Source organism: Musa acuminata, chromosome BXJ1-8 (assembly GCF_036884655.1).
Source record: "Musa acuminata AAA Group cultivar baxijiao chromosome BXJ1-8, Cavendish_Baxijiao_AAA, whole genome shotgun sequence".
Classification (NCBI taxonomy): domain Eukaryota; kingdom Viridiplantae; phylum Streptophyta; class Magnoliopsida; order Zingiberales; family Musaceae; genus Musa; species Musa acuminata.
Window position 1 is genome coordinate 48,097,006 of NC_088334.1, and position 13,333 is coordinate 48,110,338.

Sequence of the window (13,333 nt, forward strand, 5' to 3'; positions counted from 1 at the left end):
TATTAATAAAATGATCAGAATAAGTAACATATCATATGTGTTGTGCTCATGTCGATGCTCAAATCATACATAAATATCATAGATGGATCCTTTCAAATCCTAAAACTGAAGTTTAATTCCTTATTTCCAACCGTTCAAATCAATTGGAAGAAAACTTGCACCGTAAAATATTCAATCATTTTGCCTTCACCTAAAACTTAACATGTACTCATATATATGTATGTATGTATGATTATGAACTTGGTTGCAAGTTTAAAGATCAAACGGCCACAACAATTCCATCATATTCATTCCACCTTGGCTTTATATATATGAACAGCATATAATAAATATAGATAGCTATACAGTAGTTGCCATGTAAAGGAGCCTCCGCAGCTTTCATTCATTCCAAGCTTCCGAAGGGGCTCTCGCCGACCCAGTTGCCCGGGGGATCGTAGTTGCAGGTGATGATCACGCCGCCGGAGAAGCACTCAACCCGGGCGCAACCCACCGCCTCGGAGCTGTTCCACACGATCTGCGTGAAGTGGCCGCACATCTTCCCCGACATGCACGAGTTGTCGCTCGGGTTATAGTACATGTGCTCCCTGGCCCAGTTCCCCACCGCGTCCGCCACCCTCCAGTCCCACCCCGACCCCCAGAACATGTTCTCGCCGTAGGGCCCCATCGAGTGCACGATGGCGCAGTCGGACCGCCGCTTCTCCGACCAGCGCTGCGCGTACCGTGCCAGATTGTCGTCCCACTCGAACGGCTTCTCGCCGGCCAAGGCCCGCACCTGGTTATGCGCATGCAGGAACTCCCGCACCATGTTCTTCCGCCCGTTCTTTCCGCGGTACCTGCGCTTCGGAACCGGCGGTGGACTTGCGGCGTCGGCGCTGCTGTCATGGCTGACGCTGACGTTCATGCTATCGGTGCTTGGAGCCGGCGAGGCCTGCGGCACGTCGACGGACGGAAACTCCTGTTGCTGGGAGGAGAGAGGAGTAATGAAGAGGAGGACGAGGAGGACAGCAGACATCGGACCCGCCATCCGTGGGTGATGCGGAGAGCAACAGAGAGGAGGAGGTGGAGGAGGAGGAGAAGGTGGAGGAGGTGGAGGAGGAGGAGGAGAAGGAGGAGGAGGCAGCTGTTTTAATCGGGAATGAGTGGTGGTGGAAGTTGTCTTACGGTTTCAAACCAACTAAAAATGGTTCGATGTCAACGATCATGTGCCGGTCAAGACTGGTGTCTCTTGGTTTCCATAAACAGCCTATTATAATTCACATAATAATAATAATATTATTATTATATATCATTTGTTACGATGAAAACGATGGACCGTTACGATGAATCATAGCGTTCTGTTACGTTCTCCTGAATGAGTTTGAGAACAGTGACTTGGCCGGTACGTAACCGTCTGAGTGACGCGGGGAGGAACGGATCCGTTGCCAGCCTACAGCCCCCCGTCGTCTTCACGCAAGGCGAACGCTCTTGCCCTCTCGTTCTAACCGCCGCACTTCTCCTTCCTCATCCTCGCGCCCATCAGCTGCTCGCTCGCGTGCTCCTGAGAGAGACGATGACCGATGTCCCTCGGCGTCCTCTCTCCTCCTCCTCCTCCAACGCCAATTACTCCGCCGCCGCAAGAGACCTTTACGACGAGGGAGACGATGCCGCGAGCAACGATGACGGTAGAGATGATCGCGAAGGTCGTGGAAAGACGGGGGGTGGAGTGTCATTCGATCTTCGTGTCCGTGTGCCCCGCCATGCGTGTAGGCTTTATCGAAATGATTCCTCTTTTCTTTAACGATCCGGTTTCCTCCCGATGTTAACCGAGCATCTTGATTTGGCCGCCGCGTGTGAGTATGTTTCCATTCATATGTTCCTTTCTTCCGTGGAAGAGGTAAATGTGCCGTTCTGGCATGTTGCCCTATGGAAGATCATGATGCATGAGTGTCTGACTTGGTGTCTTGTGCTTAAATCGCAGGACTGTCAGCAACTGGAGAACAAAGGCACCCAAGTGCTAGTTCTTAATCAATATTCTTCAAGAGAATGTTCTGTGGGAAAACTGCATCTCAAATCTCAATGTTGCTGAACAATGTAGATATGACACAGCTCTGGTGAGTTTGTTCCTTGAACTATGATCTTAGTTAAGGCACATTCTTCTAGATTTGCCATTGCACCCCAAACCTTTTATGTTCTTTTTGCATCTCTATGACAGAATCTATCAAATAGCAGGGATTAGTTTATTTACTCGATTTTCACTTCCTTGGTGCATATTTTTTTAGGTAAAAGTAGAATGCATTGCTTTCTTTTCTTGAGAAAATTCACTGCTTTAGTGTTCAATGAAAGTGAGGAAGGGAAAAGTGGGAGGTGGACAAATCTGTTCTTCATCCAAAGGGACTTTTCTTAGATAGTTTTGAGTCATAGTTTACCAGTTTAACTAAAAATTCTACTGGAAAACCCTCTGCTTCTGAAACATGCATGCACGTTTGTCATTCCACATAGTTTAAAGCTAATTATCGATACCACTTTAATTAAAATAGTTATGATTCTCAACAAAGTTGTGAAGAATCCACACCATGCCTATAGAATTTCATTTCATTATTTCTAATCTCAAGTCTCATAAGCCATATCCCATTTAGCAATTATGTCTTGGTCTTTTGGATGGCCAGTATTTTCATGCCTGATGAAGCTGTCCAAGAGGATGCCCACCTCATTAAGGTAACAACTATTTCAATAACATCTCCAACCTTCCAAGTAAAAAGGTTATTTGCATGACTTGAACACTGATCGACCATGTCGTAACAGGGTAATTTTACCCTCCCACCAAATGTCATCTTCTCCCAACCTTGTCAAGTTGCCCTCCCTAATTAGGATCCTTTATCCTATGTTTGCTAGGCTCATCCATCCTTTATCCTATGTATTCACCTGGTGCACATGAAGAACTCATTAGTTAACAGCTAAACTTGAAGATCAGCTTGTAAGTTGTACCTTACGAGTAGACAAGGCATGACAACAACCTTTCATCACCTCATCCAGCCACAGAGACTGCATGCTCAACAACAATGGTTGGACCTCCTTTCGATGGATGGTTTCCTAGTGTGAGGAGAAGAACAATCCTGAACCTTTGAGGGAGAGAGTCTTATGGTTGGACAATCAAGTCAAATGACAAAAAAGAAAAGGCAACCAATATAAAATTCTGGCTCATTTTATAGTATAATTCTGAGTCGAGAGTAGAAAAAAATTCTGACTTGGATATATGTAATGGTCAAGCATCTCCTAGTGGAAGGCAATTTCACTAAGATTATAGGAGTTGGACAAGTTCAGCCGATGAGAGAGTTAATGGCCTATTAAAGTATCAGGAGCCATTAGAATACGATAACTTCTGAATAGAGGCATTCACAGCATTTAATAGGTGCAATAATGACTAACCAAACCTTGCATCCAAATATTCTGAAGCTTCCAATAATAATTTAAACCAAATGTTAAATCAAAGACCATAAGGACGTGCAGCATAAAAACAGCAGACTGGCTTGGCTTTGTCTCTCGTGACTTGATGGTTGGTGGCGGCTTCAACCGAAGAATGAGACCTTTGAAGTAGGTGCACATGCATTTAATGTTTGGATTACAGCTAGGACAAAAACAAAGCTGTAAGCTTGCGGAGAGAGATCTTTTGGGTTTTTCTTTTGACTCGACCTTCCAACTAAATGTTCACTGCAGTCGTAGCAAGTCGGAAGTTAGGATGGGTTAAATACCTTTCAAGTGTCCTTTGATCCGGTTTAGAACATGTTTAGATTAACAAGTAGACAATATTTTTCCACTGTGTATAGAAAGCAAAAACGAATCATAATGATCAGTATCTTTTAACCCATCCTAACATCCCTTGTCATGACAATAAACTTTCTTTTTCTCTGTCCCTCTCTTTTATAGTGGGGAAGTTTTGGATCCATCTATCCGTGTGTTTTCTTCTGCACGTATAAAAGACATGAACGTTGTTTCCTCGAAGTGTATGTATGAATGAGCCAAGTCAATCATTTATTTTCTAGATTCGGTTGAGCAGTTCTTTTCTCTTATACGTGACAAATCTAAGTTCTGTTGTTTGACATTATATATTGCAGCAACAACAGGCAGCTTCCTCTCACACCACGTCCTTCACAAATCCACCGTCCCCTCAGAACCATTCCATCGAACAAGTGGCCTGCAACAGAGTATGACGCCACGCGTCCTCCTCGCATCCTCCACTGTATTCCCGTGCCGCCCTTCCATTGGTTGTCGGCCGTGGGCCCGCTATGGTTTAACTCCGTGGGGCCTGCGAAATTGTTTAGTCGCTGGGTCGAGGCATGGCGGCAGGGGAGCCTCGTCCCTCCGGTTTTAACTGATCTACCTACTTCTTTATACTGGTCGGTGCCTCATCATGGTGATCTTTTCTTTTATTCATATATATATATATATATATATATATGTATTTCATAAAATAAAATACAGATTGCACCGATATCCTAATGCTATGCATCTAACAGTTGATGATTCCGATATGCCAATGTTTTGTAACAAAATTAATGCGCGTTTTCGATAATATTATAGTATAGCAAGAGAGTGTCGGTGTTTGTTTCATACAGAGAGGAATGTATTTTATACCGTTGTTGTTGAAGGAATTTCGTGTTAAGATTTATTGTTATGATTACATCGATCGATCTGACTGGAAATATTCGGAGTTACATTATGATGTGAAATATTCCGTATATTTGACAATTAACATTTAAAATAACTTGCACAATTCCCTTCTCAAATTCCAATTTTGCATTCACTAGGGATCCAAATAAACTTTGCCACTCGCGTCACCGTATGCCGTTGAGGAAGCTGTTTCCTGCCGGGGTCCGAACAGCTAAGCCGCGCCGCGTCCCCCATCCTCCGACCACGGACGAGGACTGAGCTGTAAGTTTCAGCGCCCTCCAATCGCCTCGCGCCACGTACGCAGTCTGCACTTCTACAATCAACATGGAATAATCTTTTAGGAGAAGAAAAAGAAATAAAAAAATGATGGGGTGTTCACGGACAGCGCACGGTCTATGACCATGGCGGGTACATATACCTTCCTCACTCGCCCCCGGATCCAAATTCCTCGCGTTCGCCCACTCGCCCCGCCCTCCCCTCGCCAGATCTCGACGGTTCCTCCGTTTACCTTCGCCGCGCCGCTGCCGCCGCCGATCCGATGCCTTCTCCGCCGGCCGCGGCGCGGAACATTCTGGTGACGGGCGGCGCCGGGTACATCGGCAGCCACACGGTGCTGCAGCTCCTCAAGGGGGGCTACCGCGCCGTCGTGGTGGACAACCTCGACAATTCGTCGGAGGTCGCCCTCGAGCGGGTCAGGGAGCTCGCCGGGGAGTTCGGCAAGAACCTTGACTTCCATCGGGTACCGATTTGATCCCTCTGCTTCCACGCCTGCGGAATCGGTTATGAGATTTAGGGTTCTTGGATGTGTTGCGATGGTTCGTCTTGAAATCTGTGAGATGCGAGTGGCTTCTTGATTGGCAAGATTTACTTCTCGATCGAGATTATTCTTGTTCCCGTCTGCGCCGTTTCCGTTGTGAAATGATTGTGGTTCTTGGGTTTCTTCTCGTGAATTTCATCTTGGGTTTGTAGTATTTTCCAGGCATTATGAATCGGTAGATTTGCGGTGGGTTGTAGCTCCTAATAGTGTTGCAATTTAGGATCTCTGTGGTCATGACATCTCTTTCGTCAAACGAGGGAAACGAGCCAGCTCTAGATGCCACACTAGGGGAGCCGTCAAGTTTTAGATGCCAGATCATGCGTCTTAAACGCCTCTTTGGAGTCTTCAACAAATTAGGTAAAATGTCAAATTCTAGATGCGAGTTCAGGCTTCTTTGACACCGTCTGGAGTCAACTGCCCAGGGTAATTGCTACCATATCGTACGAGAATCATAACCTGATGTGTTCAAATGGGTAACTTTTCTTTAACTTCTTGAAGAAATTTTGATTTAACTTAATTAGAACGGACAACTTTCTCAACAAAGGCATGTACATCTTCCCCCTTTTAAGCCTTTCTTTAGGTACTTTAATCTTGCTGCTGCAGGACGTAGGCAAAACTTTTGAGGTGTATATTGACATTGGTCATTCTTGTCATCCTAGTTGCAATTTGTAACTCAAAAACTACATGGTGTACATTTCATTGTACAGAGCACCACAAATAAGCCTTTTTTCCATAAACATAGTTCCTAGTGGTTAGAAGCTTCTAATCCAATTAGGATTTGGAGTTTTTACATTAAGGTGTAGTTCCATGATTGGAGGTTGACCACAATTATCATATGTGCTTAGTTGTTTCTACACTTGACAATATGATTTTTTTCTCCAAAGAAGTTATTGAAACCATTTGATGCTCACATCACAATGCTGAGTCCATGCTGCATTCTTATTCGTAGCCGGCCTTGTTTAAATTATGTAGTCTACACAAATGTATTGTTTGATCCTCTTTGAAGTTTGAAGTACCAGTGGAAATTGAAGTAACAAGGAACTAGATGAGAGCCAAGACTATGTTAAGAATTTGCTTCAACTGGCACACATGATTAGTTATTTTGTCAAATTCAAGTCATCTGATGATTGACAATAAGAGCTACAAGATTTATAGATCGGTTTTCTGAAGTATGTGTATGCTGCAGATTGATCTTCGAGACAGAGAAGCATTGGAAAAAGTTTTTTCTTCCACGAAGTAAGTCTCTTCATAATGATTTTTTGTATCATTTTCTCCTTAGAAATATCATACCTATGTTATTAAACTGTTGATTTCTATTATTATTACTTTGTTTTTCATGATTATTATCATCATTTTCTCACTAGGAATAATATACAAAGGTCATTGAACTGTTCAATTCTATTATTATTACTTTGGGACTCTACGAAAAGTAAAAGACTACACTAGCGCACTCTGTCATCATTTAGAAAGTTCTCACTTTTTCGTCCCATGATCTCGAATTGATGGTTATTGAGATATCTTGATAACACTAAAGACTTTTTCCCCTTTTGTTTCTTCTTTATTATGTTGAATTTTAGATTGTCTTTTCGAGGATTCCACTGTATAATGGTTGTGGAAGAGGTCAATGGTTGCATCTTCTAGAGAGTCAAACAAATTGATTTGATTAAAACCATGACAAGGTCACATTCTTTTCCTTGATAACGAGGATGGCTTCTAGGTGAATTGGTACATTTACTGTGTATAGGTTGCGAACTGAATTGCATTAGCTATCTGGGGGGTAAACATAACATAGGTTCATCATCTAGTTGACGATAGCTAAAGTTGGCTGTTTTAATATAGTTAGCTATCTTTTCCCATGTCAGTGATGTCACTAGTTTCATCATCTTTATCAAAGTTATTAAATAGCATTGTGCAACCAGTGCTGATATATGGCACGGAGCGCAATTGAAAGTATTTGAAATAACATGTGATAGAACTTTCTAAAATGAGTCAATACTAAAGCAAATGTTAAAACTAAATTTTCTTCATAATATTGATTGGTATAGCTTAAACTAGGGTGCCAACATGTGCCTACTAAGATACTAATGGTTCTTTAGAGAACAATTATACAATGAATGATAAAATAATGGAGGTTTATTCCATAAGAAAATAACATAGTTGTTCCTTGAGGACTACCAATTAATGATGATATTCAGTGGATCATGAAGAGGAGGCAAAGGGGAAGGGGATTGGTAGCTGCAATAGTGTGGTTGTGGAGGCTGAAGGATTAGAGGACCGTGATAAATAGCGGTCAGACTAAAAGTGGCAATAGAAAGAAAGAGGCGAGCATGGATGACTGCAAAGAGAACTGAGGGGGATGGGATCAGCTAATTGCTGGTGGGACGTGGAGGAGAAGAAGCAGAAATACAATCTTTGCTCATTCTTGGAGAGATGGCATAGCAAATAGCTTTAATGGGATTACTGTTGAGATGGAAATGGATATGAGTAAAGAAGTTGGGAACAAAGTACACATAAGTAACATTGCATTGAAGAGATTCTAAGCAATAAGGCACAACTTGTTTGTTAATATGGTAGACTGATGCAATTCAATATTTCTATTATGATAGAATGATGTGGATGGGGGGAGAGAGGGTGTGTGTGTGTGTGTGTGTGAGAGAGAGAGAGAGAGAGAGATGATATCAATATGTCATGACCATTCAGTGCGTTGCTTTTGTATGTTGCATTTAGACAATGGCACAAATAATTGAATGGTATTCTCTGAAGTTAAAAGCTTTACCGACACCTAGATTCTAAGACTAGTTAGAGCCTTAGAGGTTGTCTTGTGCTACAGATGGAATTAAGTTCTTTAAGCATGTTATAAGATTGTTCTTTCATGAGTCATTCACCCTATATGACATAAAATGAAATATGGGGGAGTTTGATTAACCGTCGAGCATGGCAGAGACTTCTTTATTAATCCTCTTGGGATAAGGATGTCCTAAGAGTGCATTCTTGTCTAGGATTTATTGTAGATCTGTATGAAGCAATTATCTCCAAACATGAACTAAATTTTTATTCTTTTTCTGAATGCCTACATAAAGGTTTTATTCCTTATTATTGGTTTTGCAAAATTGTGCATGCGAACAAATATTTTTACGAAATGCATCCTTTATGAAAGATTGATACTTTTATTAGTGCATTTTCTAGTGGATGTTAGTGTAACTTAGTGTAAAAGCAATGGTGATGGCTGTGTAGTTGGTCAATCTGGATGACCTGCACATGCTGTGCTGGTAGATTTTCAACGGTGGGCATTGGTAAGTGATGCAAGATAGAGCTTTGTTGTCACTTGGAATTATTTTTTTTTCACATAATCTTGTACGAAGGTTTGTGCTCTCTTTTAAGCTCAAGTTCTGCTGTGACTCTGCAGGTTTGATGCTGTTATACACTTTGCTGGAATAAAGGCTGTTGGTGAAAGTGTTAGAAAACCTTTGCTTTATTACAACAACAACCTTATTGGTACGATAATTCTCTTCGAAGTAATGGCTGCTTTTGGATGCAAAAAGGTAATATGGGACATTTATTTCACATGCGCCTCTCTTATGGACATTTTGAAAATTTTTACAAAATTAAGAAACTTCTATCTGATTACGTAGATAAATGAATATTACTTGTGTGACAATGTGAGTGTATAATTTTTTGAAGCAAATGTGAGTAATAATGTCTGGGGACTATATGTCCAGTCATCTTCATGAGGAGAAATTTAAGCCCACTAGGTGTTTCATTCTGGAAGTTAATAACAAGTATTTTTCTTCTCTGATGCCAATTTTCATCTCATAATTTTCCCACAAACAAGAGTGTTCAAAGTAATCTTATTCCTTTATCATCGATCTTTCAAATTAGGTTTTTTGAATAATTTGCCATTTGTAAGACATTCTATTCTTCTTCTCCCTTCTCTCTTTGTATCCCTTGTATAAGGTCATTGTTCTCGATGATAACTCCTTAAAAAGGCCTAGTGGAAGGCCTAGACACGCATGCATACGACTAAATTATGATACCTCAAGATAGTATGGATTTGAATTTTTTTTTATTATTTTATAGTACTAATATGTTCGATGAAAAGTTTTTTAAAAACATAAGATGATATGTATTCCTGTTGCAGTAACTATTTTAGTTAAACATATAATGAAATTTTAAACTCCCAACTAGAAATTCTCTCTTAGAGTTAATAGATTACCCTTTCTATGCATCTTGGTCAGGTGCTTTGTTGGAGTATGCACTTGAGATACTAACAGAAATAAATGGAAACATCAGTACTAATTATAACAAACAAGATAGAATGTTGTCTGTGATGGCTGATAACATGCATAAATATTTTTAAGAATGCATTTGCTGTTGTTATTTGTCACATGAGTTTGTAGAACTGTTATATGTGTAATCTGTGATCCTTTTTAATAATTACTTGTATTACTTAAGCAGTCACCTAAGAAGAGAAGGGTAGGAACTAGGGTCCTAGGCCCCATCTAGGTTCTTGAGCAGCCACTTGGCTTGGACCTTTGAAAAGCCAGTTGCCTAGGTGGTGTCCCTCGCTTGGATGTATTGATGATTACTTGTGGAAACATCAAAGTTTGCTGTGGGCCATTTGTCGGCGGCTTCTTTGCCTGTTGTTCTCTATAAATATTAATTATTGTTGAATTGGATGTTTTGACTTTCCAGTATGTTTATTTCCTCAGCTTATGTATTAGAATTATTTTATCTATCTTACATGTGTGGATTTCATCCTGAATGTCACTTTTATGTCTTATTCTTGACCATTTTGAACATGAACCATTTGGGTGCCTGATATCTTAAACTTTTCAGCTGGTATTCTCATCATCAGCCACAGTTTATGGATCACCCAAGGAAGTGCCTTGTACAGAAGAATATCCCTTGTGCGCAATAAACCCATATGGACGTACTAAGGTTTCTTTCATTCTCTGCCTGTCTTTCTTTTTAATGCACCCACTGCCTGAGCTAATATCCTTGTATACATATCATTGCAGCTTATGACTGAAGATATGTGTCGTGATATCTGTCAAGGTGACAATGAGTGGGATATTATTTTATTAAGATACTTCAATCCTGTTGGAGCTCATCCCAGTGGCTACATTGGTGAAGATCCCCGTGGAATTCCCAATAACCTCATGCCCTTTGTACAGCAAGTTGCTGTTGGAAGGAGATCTGCCCTTACAGTATTTGGAAATGACTATTCAACCAAGGATGGCACAGCGGTACTGTTCTTTAACATGTAAACTTGTTTTTTTTTTTGCTTTTTTACATCCATTTAATAATTTTTTTCTAGAAATATTAGTCTAGTGCTTGGAAATGATTTTGGCATACCTAGTCTTAAGCAAATGCTTGAGGGTATTAGCACTTTGAGGAAGATATGACTATGATTTGAATGCAGTCTTTAAATGCTTGAGGGTATCAGCACTTTGAGGAGGATATGACTATGATTTGAATGCAGTATTTCTGTGAAACCACTACATTGTTTGGAAGCTATAGATTTTACCTGGGTTTTGATATCTGTCATATGAATTTGCAGTGTCTGAATGCAGAAAGTGATGCAGTCATAATAAAGTTGTTATGGGTTACACTTTTTTCTGACACTAAAACAAGCTTAAGTTTTTCACATTTTCAGTGGGAAGTTAATTTAGAAGGTTAGAAACACAGTCAAGAAATTTTTTTGACTTTTGTGTTTCCATAACAATATCAATTCCGATATCTGTTTTGTCTGTCTTTTTCCCATAGTATGCTAATAATTTTCGCAATTTCCAGTCATGGTTTTCAGCTCTTTCATGTGTTATGAGGGATATATGACAAAGTATATCAAATAACCACATGAAATTTGTTGGTTTTGCTATTCCATAGTGTACTATTTTTACCCGAATATAGTTCATGACTTCATGTAACTTAACTATATCTATCTTTATCTTGTTCAGGCTTCCACCTTCCAGCAATCTGCTGGATTTTATATGCAGAATGTTTTTTCTATTTAGGTTTTCTTTATGATTCACAATTTCTGTTCTAATGGACTTCATTTTTATGATTTCAGGTAAGGGATTATATTCATGTTGTTGACTTGGCAGATGGACATATTGCAGCCCTGCAGAAGCTCTTTGAGGGCTCTCACATAGGTGTGTATAAAATGGCACTAATTTTGTGTTTAAATTAGATGGCTTTGGGACCATCTAAGACGCTGTACAATGTTCACATGCAACATGAACTTAAATTATCTAGTTTATCATGACTATGAATCGACTTTGGTTGGAACAAAGGCAAACTGACAGTTTTCAACTCTCTATTAGATATGCATGATAAAATAACAAAATATGAAAGGCCAATCTGTTTACTTTTGGGATGAAATGGTGGGAGTAGCAAAAGGGAAGAGGACAGCCGCACATCATCCAGGTTGGAAAAGTGTCCACGTGGAAACACCAGAGTTGACAACGGCATTCCCAGTTGGTCAATAATCTGAAGGTGCATTGGAGAGGATAAAATAGGATAATGGTGATAGGAAACATATGAACAATGAACTAACTGAAATCTGTTAAACTAATTAAACAATAGATTTGACATGATTTAGAAAAAGTTTTGTTCCTTAATTTTTCTTTTTCAAGGAGATATAATTATAGTCAATAGTGAAGGCCTCATTTTCTGTGATGTAATTGTAAGCTTTCCTGCAAGATACAGGATGTGATGTCTATAATCTCGCAACTGGAAGGGGAACATCTGTCTTGGAAATAGTGGCAGCGTTTGAGAAGGCTTCCGGGAAGGTGCTGTTACTTTTTTTTGTAATCTTTGTTTAACTATCTAAGATTTGATCATCTTTCACCTTCTCTTTGTGTATTCCATAGTTTCTGACCTCTAAAATCATTTCAGAAAATCCCTCTGGTCATGGCTGGAAGGCGTCCTGGGGATGCCGAAATTGTATATGCATCCACTGCCAAAGCGGAGAAGGAGCTACACTGGAAGTATGTAGTAGCATGCCGTCACCATTATTTGCCTAAGTTGATCCAAAATACGCTCTTCTAGCATATGCTCGAGTGACCTGAAAAATGCCTGCAATGATGGGTTTTGTGCAGGGCAAAGTATGGCATCGAAGAGATGTGCCGAGATCAGTGGAACTGGACCAGCAAGAACCCTTGGGGATATAAATTGCCCGAGACCGCTGCTAACGGAAATGGAAAGTGCCCTACATCCAAATAACATCAGTTCTTCAGCAGGGATGGAGAAGGATTCCTAATTGATAATTTGATATATAGATGTGGCATATGTCCAGCTGATATGATTCCTTAATTAGATTATTTGTGAATAAACATGCTTCTGTCGTCATCAGAGAGGCATTCAGTGGAAGGTTGCTCTGCTTTCTTTTTTCCCCCTATTTAGGTTCCATTCTTTTTTGCCCTTGCTGGCACACATCAGCTATCGACTATAGCAGCACAAGATCTGGTATTTAAACACAACACGTAGTATATGTCTGTTGATTCTTTTATCCATGGTTGAGCAGAAGTAGCTTCCTTGCCTCGGCAGGCATTCGATGTGGCCTTGGATGAGCCGTACGTGTTGCTATTATGTAGATTGTTTCAGCGTGTGTGTGATCATCTGATGTATATGGCATTGTCAAACTTGGTCATACGATGTACATGATATATTCTTTGCGTAAATTTGACCAACTTTGTCTGATATTCTATCTATATCCACCGACGTGTTTGCTACTTCTCTGTTGTGCTCTGACCAAGGTCATCTATGAAGTCGTCGACTGATGCAAAGGTCAACTTGGTGATGCAGAATTAGAACACTCGGGATGGTGTATCGAGGAAAAGCCATCATTTTGGGTTTTCCACCGCAAGG

At 40.5% G+C, this 13,333-nt stretch overlaps 2 protein-coding genes and 1 long non-coding RNA gene across 3 annotated transcripts; 2 read left to right on the forward strand and 1 right to left on the reverse strand.

The window, feature by feature from the left end:
• Positions 1 to 259: 259 nt before the first annotated feature.
• Positions 260 to 1,124, reverse strand: LOC103996483 (pathogenesis-related protein 1C-like). Its single transcript, XM_009417404.3, has one exon. The coding sequence runs from the start codon at positions 1,022 to 1,024 to the stop codon at positions 383 to 385; it is 642 nt and encodes a 213-aa protein (XP_009415679.2). The 5' UTR covers positions 1,025 to 1,124; the 3' UTR covers positions 260 to 382.
• Positions 1,125 to 1,425: 301 nt separating this feature from the next.
• LOC135589199 (uncharacterized) lies at positions 1,426 to 4,375 on the forward strand. The gene is made up of 3 exons (XR_010476645.1): positions 1,426 to 1,829; positions 1,958 to 2,090; positions 4,092 to 4,375. It is a non-coding gene; the product is annotated as an uncharacterized LOC135589199 (long non-coding RNA).
• A 657-nt stretch (positions 4,376 to 5,032) lies between these two features.
• LOC135588399 (UDP-glucose 4-epimerase GEPI48-like) lies at positions 5,033 to 13,165 on the forward strand. The gene is made up of 9 exons (XM_065080515.1): positions 5,033 to 5,386; positions 6,651 to 6,700; positions 8,871 to 9,006; positions 10,301 to 10,402; positions 10,483 to 10,710; positions 11,535 to 11,616; positions 12,173 to 12,255; positions 12,362 to 12,453; positions 12,565 to 13,165. Exons 1-9 carry the CDS (start codon positions 5,186 to 5,188, stop codon positions 12,686 to 12,688), a joined length of 1,098 nt encoding a protein of 365 aa, XP_064936587.1. The 5' UTR covers positions 5,033 to 5,185; the 3' UTR covers positions 12,689 to 13,165.
• The last annotated feature ends 168 nt before the right edge of the window (positions 13,166 to 13,333 follow it).